The sequence below is a fragment of the Antennarius striatus genome, chromosome 2, assembly GCF_040054535.1.
Source record: "Antennarius striatus isolate MH-2024 chromosome 2, ASM4005453v1, whole genome shotgun sequence".
NCBI classification, from domain to species: domain Eukaryota; kingdom Metazoa; phylum Chordata; class Actinopteri; order Lophiiformes; family Antennariidae; genus Antennarius; species Antennarius striatus.
In genome coordinates this window covers 17,484,069-17,501,101 of record NC_090777.1, presented here as the reverse complement: position 1 = coordinate 17,501,101, position 17,033 = coordinate 17,484,069, and the positions used below count along the sequence as shown (strand labels likewise).

The 17,033-nt window shown below is 40.3% G+C and overlaps 1 protein-coding gene across 1 annotated transcript in view; it reads right to left on the bottom strand.

Moving 5' to 3' along the window:
- Positions 1 to 172: 172 nt before the first annotated feature.
- The window catches only part of phactr3a (phosphatase and actin regulator 3a), a 28,925-nt gene continuing 12,064 nt past the window's right edge, over positions 173 to 17,033 (bottom strand). Inside the window, exons 2-12 of the mRNA XM_068305934.1 lie at positions 11,262 to 11,426; positions 9,907 to 10,074; positions 9,141 to 9,353; positions 8,657 to 8,885; positions 8,191 to 8,441; positions 6,903 to 7,056; positions 1,830 to 1,885; positions 1,352 to 1,413; positions 1,074 to 1,214; positions 771 to 847; positions 173 to 311 (exon numbers count right to left, since the gene is read on the bottom strand). Of these exons, the coding sequence (XP_068162035.1) occupies positions 296 to 311; positions 771 to 847; positions 1,074 to 1,214; positions 1,352 to 1,413; positions 1,830 to 1,885; positions 6,903 to 7,056; positions 8,191 to 8,441; positions 8,657 to 8,885; positions 9,141 to 9,353; positions 9,907 to 10,074; positions 11,262 to 11,426 (1,532 nt within the window). The 3' untranslated portion in view covers positions 173 to 295. The remainder of the gene's footprint in view (positions 312 to 770; positions 848 to 1,073; positions 1,215 to 1,351; positions 1,414 to 1,829; positions 1,886 to 6,902; positions 7,057 to 8,190; positions 8,442 to 8,656; positions 8,886 to 9,140; positions 9,354 to 9,906; positions 10,075 to 11,261; positions 11,427 to 17,033) is intronic.

Below are 17,033 nucleotides of genomic sequence, written 5' to 3'. Positions count from 1 at the left end.
TTTTTTATTCCCTGTGCTCCCATCTTGAGAGGGAGGGGCGCCACAAAATTCCTCTCCCACCAGCTTGTGTGGCGATGCTCAGTAGTCTCCAGGACACTTTGCCACAAATATTACCATCTTCTCCCCCACACCCGCGTCCTTACACTAGTAGAACGATCATCAAGGGCACTGGCAGAATGTTAAAGACACTGAAGACGAGAAGGCTCCAGGCTCTTTGAACCATCAGTGCTGATCAGCTTGTAGCAGCTTCAGAAAATTTTTCTCAGCTTTTCTTCACAGAAGAAACCCCTTGCTTTCATGGCCGGTGGAACCTGGAGAGATAAATCACACAGACTGCGTGTAAAGGGGAGAAGTTTAAACTGTGAGAGCAGAGGGGCCTTTGTCATTGAACCCAGCTATGATCGCAGCTATTAATCAGTTCTGTGAGGCTATTTTTAGCACAGCTATTAAACACACTGAATGGCTGAACATGTCACATCCCATCCTCCCTCTGGGTTATGATGCATCCCACAACAAGGACCACCGCTTTCCAAACAAGCTTATCCAAGGACACTAAAGCATTTTATCATTTGCCTGCCTGGCAGTGTAAACTCTCTGGAGGACACCTTGCCTGTAGTACCTCCCTCCCCCATTTAGTAACACTCCCATCTATCTTTAGCTCCTTGGTCCATCCATGGATGAGCAAGGAGAGCTATATTTAGGCTGCTGCATCCCAGAATAGAGTGATCATGAATTCCCCGGCACATACCACACACAGACACAATACTGACCTCGTTAGATGTTTGCTTGAGGCGTGCACTTCCATCTCGGTGCTTTTAAACTCATTCAGCTCTTTTCGGATAGCAGCCTATAAGCGGGGAAAACATATTCTGTTAAGTGCATCCTGATCCATTGGGATGCTGTAACCTTTGATCTGCAAAGTGACTGCTTGGAGAAAAACACATTCATAGCTCTTTGCAACAGGTCCTTGACTTTGGGAAGTAAAAGTGTTACAATGGGTTACGAATGACACATATACTTTGCATTGTACATTGTTTGTTAACCATCACATTTTATTTGTCCTACATACACACCTTGTCTGCCGCTGACAGACGAGTCCAGGGTTTATCTGCTCTCCTGTCATAGTCCTGAGCTTTGGCAACCTCCACATAATCACTGAAACGGATCAGAATCTTTCTGTCTCTTAATTCATCTACTGTGGGCCGCTGGTTGAGCTGGAACACATGAGAAAAATGGACAGACACATCACTGGCTGTTATTCACTGTTTTTGAACCCAGTTATCTGAAGCACAGTGTCTCTTTGAGAGATACTGTTTTAGGGTTAGGGTTACAAATGCGTGTAAATATATACCTTTCGGTTTAGTCGCTGTTTGATCTCCCTTCTCTCCTCTTGCTCTGTCTGATCATTTCTCTCTGGAAAGTAGAAAAACAGAAAAAAAATAAAGTTAATTCAAACTTTAACACTTAAAAATCACTGAACCACTAGTTTTTTTCAATTATTTTGTATTAATTACAATTGATCATGTTATCAAAAAGATTTAAAATCCCAAATAGGAGATTAATGGTAGTGTGTTTTAAATTCTTTTAAATCGGAAGAATTCAGTTTCCACCAGCTTGAACTGGGTTTACTGTGAAGAGGATGAATGTGCACTCATTGGTCCTGTGGTTCCCGAGTAATGCACTCCTCCACTTGGAGATGTGTGCCATTATTAATGCAGTATTTTAGTTCAGGGCCTTTAAATGCCAATTTATCTGTAATGTGAAAATGAGTGGAAATGGATGAGGGGGTTGGAAACATTATGGGGTGGGGGTTTTTTTTTTTAACTTACGTTTCAAGATGTTCCGACTCTCCAACTCCTCCACATTAGGTCTCTGGCTCAGCCTCCTGCGGAGAAACACCAAAACCACGTTTTGAACCATTGTGATCCAAAGCGCATCTGTCCTCACTAGACCGGCTGGAGTTTCTTGACTGTGCGCGTTCTCGTGAGGAACCCCCTATGTCTCCATCTGGCATCCAAACCGCGGCTGTGGTGCTTCGGCAGAGGCGCGCCCCACATCTGGAACACTAGCAGATCGAGTCCCCCCGCTAGAGAGTTCTCAAATTATTTCTCGATCTCGAGATGCTGCATCTCTTTGCTTCTTTCCCCGTTGCGTTTACGCCAAAGCAGCTCGGAAACTCTCTGTACTATCCGCCACGGACTACAGCCGCTTTTTAAGTGGGTCGTGATGGGCCACTGGGGCGCAACTCCCGCAGTTTCCCCGGTAACTGCATGCATAATACGTAGTAGGCGGAGCTTAACGGGCTACCACTCACGGCATCCCCATCCTCCTCCTGAGGCACACTGGGCTACTGGCACACTGTGGAACCAGTGCGTTTTATTTTTAGTCACGTACAAGACATTCTTTTTTGTTTTCTTGTAGAAAAAGGAGACAATTTCCAAATTAGCAATAAAATATCTGATGGATTCAAATTATCGTGGATTATTATGGGATCTAATATCATTTCAAAATCTTTGTTTCAAACACATTGTAGCCTAAAGTGATTTCAAGCAGGTATTTCGTCATCAAAGCATCCAGAAGGTCTCTGATGTCCGGTGTTTTCCTGGAGTCCCCTGAGCATCTGAACTGTTCGTACTTAGAATAAATAATAAATGTGAGCTGCAAAACAGGGCTCAGCTTTGACCAGCATGTGGTACAGCACACCTCCAGAGGTAGAAAGGACAGAGAGGACAGAACGGCTTCATTCAGCAGGACACTTTATCCCCTGGACACTTTATAGTCCTGTCCTGTAAGGCATCAAAGTTAGGTCACACGTGTTGAGACCAGGACACTAACACAGCAGGCAGCACAATCGGTGCAAATGGCAGTATAGTTCATGAAGACCATTTCATCGATTAAAACTTCATAACAGGCTCATGATAAAAACCAAATTAGTGTTAAAATGAATGCCAGAGAGTCCAACTCAACTGACACAAAAGCAGTCAGGAGCAGTCTCTGACTTGCACATAACGTGTGTAGCTGACCATTCTTTTTTTTCCAAACACACATCTGTAATCACACTTTGCTCTAAGAGCACTTGATAAACAGAGACAAAATGTTCCCAGCGCTCTAACAGAATGATGAAACAGAAAATCAGTTCAGAGTCTTGATGAACACAATTTTCCACCGTTTTATTGACCAAGTCCCAGAGTTGCTTAGCAACAACACTTGGTATCTTTGAGACAATAGAATCCTGTTTCAGAAATTCTCACGTCTGCCTAGCAACACACTGCTGTGGACTTCACTTCCACACAGGCTTCACACAGAAGCAATGGCTATTTTTAGAAACAGACCACCTTGCTTTTTTTTTTTTTTTTTTTTTTTACATCTTAACCGGTTGAATAAACCAGAGTTCAATGTTTATTGTTCAGAAGCCAGAATTTTTCATTTATGAGACAAGTGAATTCCAAAGATGATTTATATGGAAAAGTAATTAATGTAACAATACACATTTAAAATTCAAAATGAGATGTACTTTGCATGTAAATTTGATTTTAAGTAGCTTTATACACTTACTTCTCTACATCTTGTACTTCATAGTGTATTTTCATTGGATTTGTCGGACAGGTTTAATTAGAAATTACTTCTCAAATTAGATAGAGCTAAAAAATAAAATAGTTCCTGCCCAGTGAAAACCATCCACCTCCAGATTTTTTAATTATTTTTTTTTTGGATGAATGCATGGATTCTCAATACTTGTGACTCGAGGATGTGCTTTATGGGTTGAGGAAACTCTAAAACTAAATATGATCATATAGAATATGATGCAATGATGTCGATAAAGTAGTATTCACACAGTAGAATTACTACCTCAACTTAAGTAAAGGATGTGAGTTCTTTTCCCCTTGCTGATTCAGGATTACTGACCACAAATATCTGGAGGTTTCTATTACCCACTCAGTTTTATTCAGTTTTATTCTAAAAAGAACTAGAGCAAAATATCTTACTAGGCCAACTGAGGGAGGAAGAAGAAAAGTCAAAAAAAGAAAAGAAATAATGAGTGGGTGACACATTCTTAAGCATTTTCCTTAATATAAGCTGCCAAATGTGCAAGCAGACAAAAATATTGGCCAATCCAGACTTTCCCTCTTTTTAATACAATACGGGGTCTCCAACACCCACCTCAGTTTTTCTGCTGATATAACTCTTCAAAATAAATTTGTGGAGAGAAGGGTACACAAGAGGAGATACATTATTGAACAGTATTGGTGGCTAAGATTGGAAACAGCAGAGTGCAAAATATTCAGCAGAAGAGGTAGGCGGGTAGTCTAAAGATAGAAATGTCATCTATCACTGACACGATGGACAAGCAAGGTGTCATTATCCACCCCAAGTCCTGGTGTTGGTTTTTGCTTGATTCCTTTGCACATCCAACAGTAGGATTTCATGGAGAGCTGTAGGTACGTTGAAAAAAAGACCAGATTGAATTTATTGAAAGAGTCACCGTGCAGAAGAAATCCATCCATCCCAATCAGGAGTGTGTGATATATTGTGTTGTCATTCAATCAAAAGTCCCAGGGGAAATGAGCATTTCTCCCCTTCTCTTCCCTATTCTGTGCTATATTTAGTCTGCATTTCCTTTCAAAATGGTGCAGTATGTCTTCAATTTATGCACATACTGTACCATAAGATGCATTTTCATGAATATGCATGCTTGACTGCAGTTGACAAAGCATAGAAATAATGCTAGTGGTGAAAATATGACTGCAGACAAACTGACAACAAATTCAACAGTTGCCTTTATGTGAAGCCTTTCAAACAATTTCTGAAGTAGAGCAGTGTGCTCCAGCAGCATGAATTCAAACAATTAAGTTGCTTCAGGGATTCTTATTGATCTTCCTGATATCATCAATTACGAACTTGCAAAAAAATCTGAACAATGATAAAAGCCTTCGCTGAATTCCTTTGATTTTATTATGTCAAGTGGTTGCACAAGACCATGTAAACTAGCATCACAGACATTTTTAAAGAGTAAAACGGTTGAACAGTGCTGTTGTAACACTGAATCATTACGTAACACACAGCTTCTCTCTTTGTTGTGCCTTGAGGAGAACCTCCCTGGCTTTAAGACACAGCCCTCTGGCTCTTATGCTAGCTTTTACCACGCTCCATCCTCATCTTCACAGAAACCCCCTGCATTGTGAAATAGTGTTCAGCACTACGTCTTTCCTCAAATGCACATTGTTCTTCCAGTAAAGCTTTGAATAGATCTGGAAAGTGATATTCTTAGACTTCTCACAGACAGACGATAGCACTTGTTCACTAGAAAGTGTGGGTGGCACTTTGTTCTTGGTTGTGTTTTTGCACAGTCGATTATGTAATGGTGTAGCGTTTCATAAACTAGTGTTAGAAAACCTGGGTCTTGTGACAGAGTAGTGGTGACTGTTGCTGTCAGTATTTGGACACTACGTTTGACAGTTGTTTTAGAAAAGAAGTGTTACATCATTAATGTTCAAGCAGCAGAGGCCAGATTCACACACCAGCAGTGGAAGAAACATCTGTCTGCACTCAAACAAACTGATGACTTCTCTGAAAACATTAAATAATTCATTTAAAATGAGTACTTCTTGTGCCGAAATATGTAGAAGAGACAAATATGGCACAGAGACTTCCCAATGGCCAGTAGGATATGAGATGTTATTTTAATCTCATATCCTACTGGTCATTTATTGCTCATGTCTGTACTGAGTTTGAATTATTTGCACGGTGAGTGACTTAGAAATGATATAAAAATATTTCAGTAAAAACTAGATTTAATTCAGTTACTGTTGTCTAAACCTGTTTATGACCTGACAAATTACATTAAGATAAAACTATTTTATGGCTTATTATAAAAAAAAGGGGGGAAGAGTATAAGAACGAAAGGGTTCATCCGTGACATTTTAGTCCTTGTTCAACATTCTGAAATAACTGCAGCCATTTAACTCAAAATACTATGGACAAGTTTACATGAACAGCTAGACATGTGGGATGGAGATGGCCTAACGGTCGATTATGTTTGGCATGAGTCTGCCCAGCAGGACAGGAAATGTTGACCCTTCTGTCTTTTTTCCTAAAACTAACATTTAACATTATGGATGGAGAGCACTTTACCTTTCCAGAGTGACAAAAACCGAACAGAGGTGTTACAAATGAACACAAACGTTACTCCAGTTCGGGTTGGAGTTACTCAACACTACACTACCCATATTCTCCACCAGGTGGAGGTGGATCTTTATGTTTGTGAGGTTCTAGGATAATTCTCAAACTACAAGACTTTTTCATGACTAGTTCAGCTGACAATATGTAGAAAACTAGCCCTAACAGTCTTTGAATGCTTCATATAATCTCTCCTGGACCCTGGCTGAAAACATAATTAACCAGGAATAACCAGGATCATCATGTCTACCCATTGCACCTCAGAACCAGATTCTAACCAACCACGGTACCCTTAAAAAGCTTATTCAAAATAATGTAATACATAATTCAAACAGTCCAACTTATGCACCTGACTGAAGATCTCTGTGCAGATTCTGATTGGTCCAGGTCATATTAAATACAGGAAGTCAAACAGAAACAGGTGGTCTTCATTTCAAGGCTGATAACATTTCACCTGGTACTCAAAAGGGATCCTAATTTCTCTCCAATAGAAATCTATAGAATAAACATTCTAATATATGAAAGTATTGTCATGTAATTTTTGTAAAGTTTCCAGTGCTTCAATGGTTAAGATAAAAATGGGGAAAACAGTGACGTGTTTGTGTTTGGGACTTTGTGCCTCAAGCCTGAGGTTGTGGCAGCCATTAGTTCTTCTTACTCAGACATTACTAATACTCCAGATAAACAGACTGATAAAAAAATGAAGACATTATTTTGTTTCTTACTTGGCCAGCTTCATTTCAATCTGCTGGCGAATTTCCTGGCGTTCCTGGTCGCTCCTTGCTGGGAAGATATTCCTGTCCTCCAACTCTTGCTTACTTGGCCTGTTTCGTAATTTTATCGCCAGCAACTCCTTCCTTAGCCTGCGAGGAAGTGTGCCTGCAAGAAGGAAAGCAATTATTAACAAAATGCAGATATGACCGAAATATCAGTAATACACATCATCATCATCCAGCATAGACTCTACTGTATTGCTAAACTTCAGCTCAGCATGTGACATTGTAGACGTTATTGTTAAAAAGTATCTTCATATTTGATAGCAATGAATGGGATGAATAGTTCTTTGTTTGAAAGGATGCAGTCTGTTTTTAATGGTAGTTTTTCTTCCTCTCATTGCTCATATCGCATCATGCGCCTTAGGATGTTTCTATTCTCACTACTTATTGATGACATGCATTATGCTTTTGATGAGTGAGTTCGCATGAACTACCATAACTGAATCAATCTGAAGTGTGATTTCTACTCGACTGGAGTGAATACCAAAATCATGGCGTAAATTCTCTTTACCAATAACATCACGTCAAAGAATCACACACTGAGTAGTCGAAAGAGGCAAAGCTGATGGTGATACACTCAATGCAGTTAGATCAATGTATAGATTATCATAATGTAGAATTGATTATCAATGAGAGATATTTTTTCACTGTTAAACTGTTACACATTAACCCTAGAGAACCCACATTCATTTATCCTTACAGGAAAATTATGTGGGTTATACCACAGGCCAGGTGGACCATTTAGAACACGTTTCTGAGGGTTTTTTCAGAACAATTTAACTTAGTTTTATTATTATTTTATTACTATTTTGGAAAGATCACTTTCTGTCACAGACACATTACTATCACATGGTCATGATACCAGGATGTTGAGTATACGTCACATAGGGACTTAAGTTAAAATCAGACATAAAGCTTTATAACAAATCCCGTGGGTCCTCTCGGGATGATGTCATATTAAGTGACTGGTTGGCCACTTAACTGCTGAAATTATCGATGATCTAATTTAACATGTATCTGATACTTAAAGAGCAAAACCAAAATTGGGATCAGAGCAAAACTGAGAGAGCACAGCACAATGTGCCTAAATGCCCAGAGCTGCAGGGAAAAGCTGAGTGTTCAGACATTAGTACAAAAAATAGATTTCTTTAGTAGTTTTAAATTCAGCTAAACACAAGTGTGTTTCTCAATCTGATTCACAGAACAGCAAAAATCATCTTCATCTCCTTCAGCCCACCAGAGATAACGGATTCATTCCAGCCGTCCAAATCAGTAGGAAGCCCAGAGGTGTTGGAGAAGCACTGGTCCAGCCGCACATTCTCCTTATTCTCCTCTGCCTCCTTCTTGGGCCAGTCAGACCCTCCGCCTCCCACACAGCTGACCCCCAAAGACGATGAGTGTTGGTTTTCTGAGCTGCAGGAGCGAGAGAGCCGTATGTCGGTACACCACAGCCGTGGGGGTGAGCCCTGCTCACACCCGTCGTGGACACTGAGGGCACAGAGGGAGGAGGAATTAATATTAACAGCACCAAGAAGACCAGAAGAAAAGAGCTGGAATTTAAATATTTAAACAATATTAGGGATGTAATTCAACAAAAAGTTTGTGTAGTAAAGTATTCAGAGGGAATTTTCAATAACTGGTATGTCTGAAATTTAATGTATGTACAGTATTTATGTATGTGTGGGGTCAACCTGAGGACTCACCTCTCCTGTCTATTCTTTGAAGCGAAGGCTCTCTGTAGTTCCTCCATAATGCAGCTAGGTGGCATAGGAGGGTGCATCATATTGCCTAGATGTGGAGACCCTGAGGAGTTGGCCAGTGGACCTCGAAGCGGCAGGGTCAAAGAGGATAGGCTATCCATGGCTCTGGGAGGAGGCTCCTTAGGGAGGTAGGAGTTGGTCAGATGAGCAGGGAGTAACGCAGGGCCTGAGTCTGAAAGGGAGGCATGAATAGAAGAAGAACAGACAGTAGATTGGTACCAGACACAACATGATTCACAGCTTGTCTAATTAGGTCAATGCCCTGGGGGAGGAGACTAGATAGCAGTCAGAGACAAGGTAGTTGTAAACCAGCAAAGAAGTACAAAAGAGAGAGTCGAGCATTCAGTTTTTCAAACACACTTCAAAACATGAGCGGAAATATTTTGATCCAGATAATAAGTGAACGAAGTATCTGAATTTGACTCACCATCTCCAGCGCTCAGTTGGGACAACGGTTTCAGAGGTACTTGAGGTGGAGATGTTCCTGGAGGAATGTCAACTTCTGATCTGTCCTCTATCTGCTCTCCTAGATCTTGCAGTCCCTCAGGTAAATCCCTGGTAGGATGTGCCTCCTCGCTTCCAGCTTCCTCTGGTAGCGGTCCATTATTCTCCACCTGTTCACAGTCCTGAAGAGGGACAGCTAATGGAGAACAAAAACATCATTATTAGGATCAAAGTTGATGAAAACACCTCATGAAGTAAGTTCTGAAGATTAGATTTTATTAAGTACAGTTTATGCCATATTACTGAGCTGACGACAGCTTTTATATTCATCAACCACACCAGTATAGTTCATATACTATGGACTGTGTTGTACAGTACTGGATTCCTGCATAGACTTCTAAAACTGAGTACATTATTAAGTTGTCTTTGCTGCCCTCTAATGACTCATGAACTGTGGCTCGATTTACATACAGATTTATTTTTTATGCTTCTTTGTTGATTGCATGGAAAATGAGTCCATATCACAATTGACTAATTCATTTATTTATTTATATGTTTGTTTGTTTATTTTATTTTTATTCCAAAAAAAGCATTTAAAAAAATGAATCAATCTCAGTTCGGATTGGTTTGGATATTGATCTCATCTTCCAGAGTTTAAATTTTATCTAATATAAAAAGTAAACACTTCCTGCAACATTGAAAATCTTTACAATTTATTCCATGGGTGACAGTGAGAACAGTTTCCTTACTTGCAGGGGGATGCTCTTCCTCGGGACCCAGGTATTCCACGCTGCTGACTGTGAGGTTTGGATTTAAAGGTCCCCCAAATCCTCCAATCAGAACTGCTCCATCTGAACAGCAGCCCTGGGTGGGGGAGCTGGGGTCATGGCATAGAAGGCCGCTGGATAATGCTACATCTGTGAGATGTCGACAAGCAGAGGAAAGTGCATATGTCAACATGAGGATAAAAAAAGGTATGTGTAACGCATGTCATTTAATTAGCAGAATCTGCAGGCATTAATGCTGCACGTCTTGTTTGATCCACTTCATCAGACAACTGATACATACAGTTACAGTGAAACAATGTAAGCTCAAAATTTGAGCTAACCCTAACCCTAACAACAACAGACCTATGATGAGACTAGCTGTGGCTGTTTCCCTGAGTTTCTGTCACCTTGAAGCCACAGCTGTCTGCATTACAGTAACAGCATCATATTTAGCCTTGACATATTTATAAACCTCATGCTTTATAGCGGGCATTTAGAATGACAAAAGGAAAGTACAGTTTTCCTCTCTCAACGGGAGCAACATTACTGTCTTATTATTTTCTAAAACATAGATGACTAAATGGATGATTGGATTGGAAATTTAGTTTGGGATTGACAAGAGGAATTGAGAAAAGAGATTTTGTTTTACATGTCTCAAAAATCTCTCCTGTGTTAACCAATGAGTCATTAAGCTGAGCCTCCAAATTTTCTCAGAGATAGATACCAGACAACGTTTGAAAACCCTTTAAATGCCATTTAACAAAGCTTGTTGTTAGGCTACAGGCATTTCTGGAAATTCCACAGTCTCATTTAACCAACTAAAAGAAAAATATATTCTGATTACATGCTCGTCTCTATTTCGACAAATTTGAAAACATTTTCCATTTAAATCTGTTGCAGTTGGTGTTACTTTCTCCGATTCGGTATTTCTAAGTAGAATAAAATGATCCAATTTGTAATGGGTAAAACAAACAACAAAACAGAACACCACCTATGTCACATCTGGCCTGCTGGATGGAAAATATTTTTAGAAATTTTTGCAATTCAAAATTGAGGGACATTGCAACACAGTTTATTTACTTTCAGTTGTTTAAGGTTGTACATTTGTTAGAAAATACATAACAAAATCTATAAACCTCTTCTCCATTGTAATACAAATGGATGAGGATTGACTAAATTCAGTTAGAGCGTGACTTGCCACATATTTTCACCCCTGCTCTCTTGTTATCTCATCCTAATCTAATGCATCTGAGTGTGTGCACTTCTCTGTATGGATGTGAACTGATCTACTGTAACCCAATCCAACCCTCCACTCACCCACCCATCCAGCAGCGTACCTGTGGAACTCTGCTTGAGCTTATCATTTTTCTTTTTCCTCCACTTCCAGGGCTTGAAGATGCGCCCTAAGGAGGCCAGTTTGCTGTTGCGTCGGATGGGTGGAGTGTGGACCCCGGTAACCAGGCAACCAGTCCTTAGCACCCTCTGCTGGTCCACCAACTCCACTACAGTGACAGTGAAGATGAAAAATAAAAACATGAAAAAGAGGTGTGACAGGAGGATGAAATGAAATAAAGGAAGAGTGGGTGGGGATACGTAGAGAGGGGATGGGGAAGACAGTGTGTGTTGCAGTATGTAAGTGAGGTGGGAATGGAGTAGTGAAGAAAAAAATTAACAAACATGTTAAAGTTGATGGGGTAGGACAGAGAAACAGTGAGAGACAGGAACCATAGCACAATTAGTACTCTCCCCTTACTGAATAAACTGTGATGGACTCCAAGTGCTGTGAACAGATTGAATTATAAAGAGTAATTTGATCAAGCCACACTCCCTCATGGCTGTTATTTCCCAGTGAATCCTTCCCACTGAGCCGTGCGTCATGTTTCAAAATAAATAACTCTCTCTGACCAAATTTGGAAGATACATAAGAGCACAGAGACACAGACAGGTCTCATAAGCCTGTAAACACACTTATCCTTAAAGACCAACAGGTGCAGCAGCCTCACCGCTTTCCCAGAAGCTGCTTTCTGCCTGCCTGGAAAAACAGGGCTGATAGTTTTATTTTTTCATTCATCTTTTTAATATTCTTAATAATAATATTCACAGATGTACATATGTATCATGTAGTCCTTGGTGGGGGATCACATAGATGTAACTGCTGACTCAGGACATCTATGTGTTAAATATCTTTGCAAATGTTACAAAAGAAAACAGACAAAAAACATAAGCATCAGGAATTACACATTTCTGACTTCACCCAATAAAGTTGATGGTTTGGTGTTGTAAACATAAAGGTTTTTTTTTTTACATTTGAAAAAATACCTGCAAAATTGTACAGCGGTACCTCTACTTACGAAATTAATTAGTTCCGGAAGAAATTACGTAAGTAGAAAATTATGTAAGTAGAGACGCGTTTTACATGTAAATGCCCTAATCCATTCCAAGCCCACAAAAATTCCGACATAAATGTTTTCTAAAGCATAAAAATGCATCAAAACATTAACAAATACATGTTACGATTAGATTATTGCACAATAAATGAGAGTTGTACATAACGTAAAAAACAAAGAATAGAGTAAAGAATAAAAATGACGGTCATTTACCTTTTAACAGCTGTCCCCTTTGTTTTTTTGCCCTCTTTGGTTCATGCGCTCCTATCTCACGATGCCGAACAACAGAACTTTGAACTTCTCCAACCACCCACGCAATGCCTTAAACTTCTTAAACTTCCTTTTGTTTTAATAACGTGGCGATTGTAGATTTTTGGCCATATTCTTTGGTGAGATCAACCAAACGCATCCCTTTCTCATGCTTTTCTATGATGTCTTGCTTTGTTTGCACGGACAAAAAACCTCTTTTCTTCGTCTTTTCTTTTCCTCTTTTCTCCGTCACTTTCTTGGGGTCCATAGCGAATACGTACTCAAAAAGTTATTATATTTGCGCAAAACTATCAGAACACCTCACGGGTCGAGTACCGAATGCCGAAACACTCCATAAGCACGTTCTTGCTCCACACAGAGCTGGAGTGACATCCCTCTTAGCCAATGGGATGCCAGGAAGATACGTAATAGGTAATAGCCAATGGCAGAGCAGAAATGAGAATGTTGCGTTCAGGAACCTGTGGGAGATTCGAGTATCAGCCGATACTGTGTTTTTACATTACGTAAGTCGAAATTTCTTTCGTAAGTAGAGGTAATATTTTCCTGCTGAGAAATTTCGTAAGTAGAAAATTTCGTAAGTAGAGACATTCTTAAGTAGAGGTATCACTGTATTGGTCTCGCTGAGATCAGAGTAAAAAAACACAAAAGCAAAAACAGTGAAGTGTCACAAATACTGAGAAAACTAAGACAAGAGCATTAAAATATTTAGCAATTTTATTTATTAATGTTTTTATTTATTATTGTTTAACTACAATAGTGACTGAACTTTCCCCTCTACTGCATTGTCATGGAGACCTTTTCTTTCACTTTACAAAAATTGTATTACCATGAATGGCAGCTATGAGTCATATCAAAGTGTGGGACTACAGATCCATGTGCGCACATGGGTTGCTGGGTTGCTCTCATGAAGTCACACAAAAGACCAGAGGAAGAGGAAATGTACAGTAAATGTCATGTATTAAAAGGCTTCACACGTCGATGTGACAAATACAGAGTGATATCTTCCTTCAAGAGACTGATCTGTTTGTTTAAATATATATTTGAGGGAGCAATGATTTGTGATGGAAGAGATTTGGAGGGGGGTGCAGAGTGGTCCAGGATGAGTAGAGTGATGGAGGAGGAAGAACTGCCTCTTGTATTGTCCCTGAGGCACATGTGTTTGGGAGGAAAAAGAGATTCGAAACAGTGATTTGAGAGGAAGAGGAGTGAAGAGCAGAGGAGGAGAGGACAAATAAGGAAAGGAGTGGGTAAACAATGAGAAAAGGAGAAAGACGTCAATGGGAAGAAATATGGAGAGGAGAGAATAAACAAAGATGTGTGGCAAAAACAAAATGGAGAAACAAGGAAAAGGAGTCAAGAGAGGAAAAAGGAAAGGAGACAAACAGATGCTAAAGAAAAGAGAAAAGAATGGAAGGAAAGGAAAAGTAAAGTAAAATGACAAAAAATGGAGAATTATTAAAACAATGGAGGTACTTGCAATTTCAATGTTTGTAGAGGAAGTTTTTGGAAACAGGTCAGTTGACCATGCATACCCTTTTAACCAAGTAATCATTACTACTGTCACACATGGCGCTGTAGCAGCCATGGTGCTGTATACTGAATCCAGGTCAAGCCTGAAGGAAACGCTCCCAATCACACAGAGAAAAAAAAAGCTTAAGAGAAGGAGAGGGGGAGAAGGAGGGGTAGAGATGCTGTGTTAGAGAGAGAGAGAGAGAGAGAGAGAGAGAGAGAGAGAGAGAGAGAGTGTGTGTGTGTGTGTGTGTGTGTGTGTGTGTGTGTGTGTGTGTGTGTGTGTGTGTGTGTGTGTGTGTGTGTGTGTGTGTGTGTGTGTGAGTGTGTGTGTGTGAGGAGAGAAAACAGAAGGGGAGAGGAGGTGGGGTCAGGCCCGCTGCTGTTGCCATGGTGACCACATCCAGATGCTGCCGCAGCAGTGGGAGCCAGCAGGAGGAGTGGGTAGGTCTGAGGCTTCGAGGAGAGGGGGAGAGAGGAGCACAGAGCAACCCCCACCCCCAGCCCCCACGCCCCTGCCTGCACAGACAGTGTCTGCCACATCTAAAGCCAATGGCAGCACCAAGTGTATTGTGGGTAAGGAGTTGAAGCCACGTGGAGGATAAAATCTGTCTGCATTTTGAAAGAGGGAAGGAGATGGAAGGGGGGAGGCGGAGGAGAGATGGGGGATTCCAGGGAGAGGAGACAAGAAGGAGAAATGGGAGGGGGCTGTTGCTATACGGAAGAGGATGCAGGAGAACCGGGGTTTGTCCAATCACGAAGCAGTTATTTTTAATGCATATCAAGTAACTCTGCATTTTTCATCGAAGAGGTGGTTGTTCAGAGGAAATGACAGAGTTTGGGTAGAACACAGGAAGGAGGTGAATGTTAGAGGTGCACATGGAGCTTTCTCTTATCCGTTGGGGCTGCATTGAAATGTGTGTCAGATCAGCATGAATGGACTACATGCACCATGTGGTGATGATATATGATTCTAATTAATATGCGTGTTCTAAATGGGATTTGCTAAATCCCTGTATCATCCCTGCTGATACAGTGGACCAATAGAATGCAGCATGTCGTAGTACTCTACAAGATAAATTCAAATATATTTTAGCTCAAATGGGGGCGGGGGGTAATTCTTGGCTTTACCCATCATGAAAAATTACAGTTCCACCATTAAAAAATAAAATACAATCATACAAAATACAGGGAAACCTGAACTACATGATGCTACACTCTACACTTCATCAGCACAGCCTGAACTCTTTAATAATGAAATAGAGAGGGTGATGTGATCATGTGAAATGGCAGAAAACTAAAACTGTTGCCGTACCACCAGGGACCACACCCAACTTTAGCCACCTTGTCAGCAAATTCAGGAGCACAAGATCTCTCCTCACATGCACGCTCTGTACACATTCCCTCTCCCAAGAACCGAGGGCACATGTGCCAACAGGAATGAAAAGCAACTTTTTATCAGACTCCTCCATCAAGGAGGATATGTTTGTTGAGACACTGTACAGTATGCCAGAGAAAGGCCATGAATGTGAACGAGGAATGAATAAAATGAAGTCAGTCTGTTACCTTTTGCACTTTTGATGTTAAGTATGAGTGCATAAATGATATAGTTTCAGCAGGAGGCTGCACAAGACAAAGCATGGCTTCTGTGATTTCACTCTGTCAACATGTTGCAGTTTACAGACTCTTGTTTCTGTTATCGTCCTGCTTTTATGACGGTGTGGTACATTTAAAACACACTTCATGTAACAAACTTTTTTACAAGGAAGTGTTCAAACCTCTCATTCATTCATTCATTCATTCATTCATTCATTCATTCATTCATTCATTCATTTCCAATACCCGCTTTTTCCACTGTTGTGGGTCGCGGGGTTGCTGGAGCCTATCTTGGGGCGTGAGGCAGGGAATATTATGGACATGACGACAGTGCACCTCTCAAAAAAATCTCATCAAATTACATTACATCATTTAGAGTTTAAAAGACAAGGGGTTACGCAACCATTTTATGTCTGTTGTTCTATTAGTTTAATTTTGACAATATTAGAATTCTTTGAATTAGTTAATAGACCAGTGGACAGGATTACATGGCATTCACTAAGGGAATCCATAGTTTCCTCTGGGATCGATGGATCGATCGATCTATCCATCCATCCATCCATCCATCCATCCATCCATCTACACATCCATCTATCATCAGTTCTGAATTTAACAATTAAAACGACACGTCCACACAGTTCATCTTCCCCCAGAATGAGGGAATAAATTAGCTCCATAAAATGCTTCTTTAGGTCAAGCGTTTTCAAGAAACTTTCTTAAAGTCCAGTGGGTTGATTTAAACAGCTTTAGATAACCATGATCTGGATAACTGAGAACCTACACATACATTAACATGGAAAAATAGAAGCTTACCATGCTGAATAGACTATGTACACAACCTAAATAGAACATGTACACATCCTGAATAGAACATGTACACAACCTGTATGTCCACAGCTACATATGGCAGCACCATAAACCACAAGTATAAATGCTGTAAAAGTCGGTCACACAATGCAGCAGGATATCCTCGTGACTACCAGCAGTTCAAATTTGTCCTATGTGGCGGACCTTTGTCAACCTGAATATCTCCAACCCACAGCATACTACTGCATTACCTCCTTTTGCTATCTACAGAGGACATTTAGGGCTTTTAAATGATACCAAATTTAAAAGGGTGGGCCTTTGATACATTTCACTTTGTCATTATTGAAAATGGCGTTCATCAGTGCAAGCACATTTTATGGAAAAAGAAAAAATAAGAGCATTATACTTTTTATTGAGCAAATTTTGGAATGAAGAGTCACTCACATATTATATGTTTCTTAAGAAAACATTTGAATTATTTCAGTTGCATTTTAGCATCTAATTTAAGTGCTTAAGGAATGTCCTCTGTAGTAGACATTT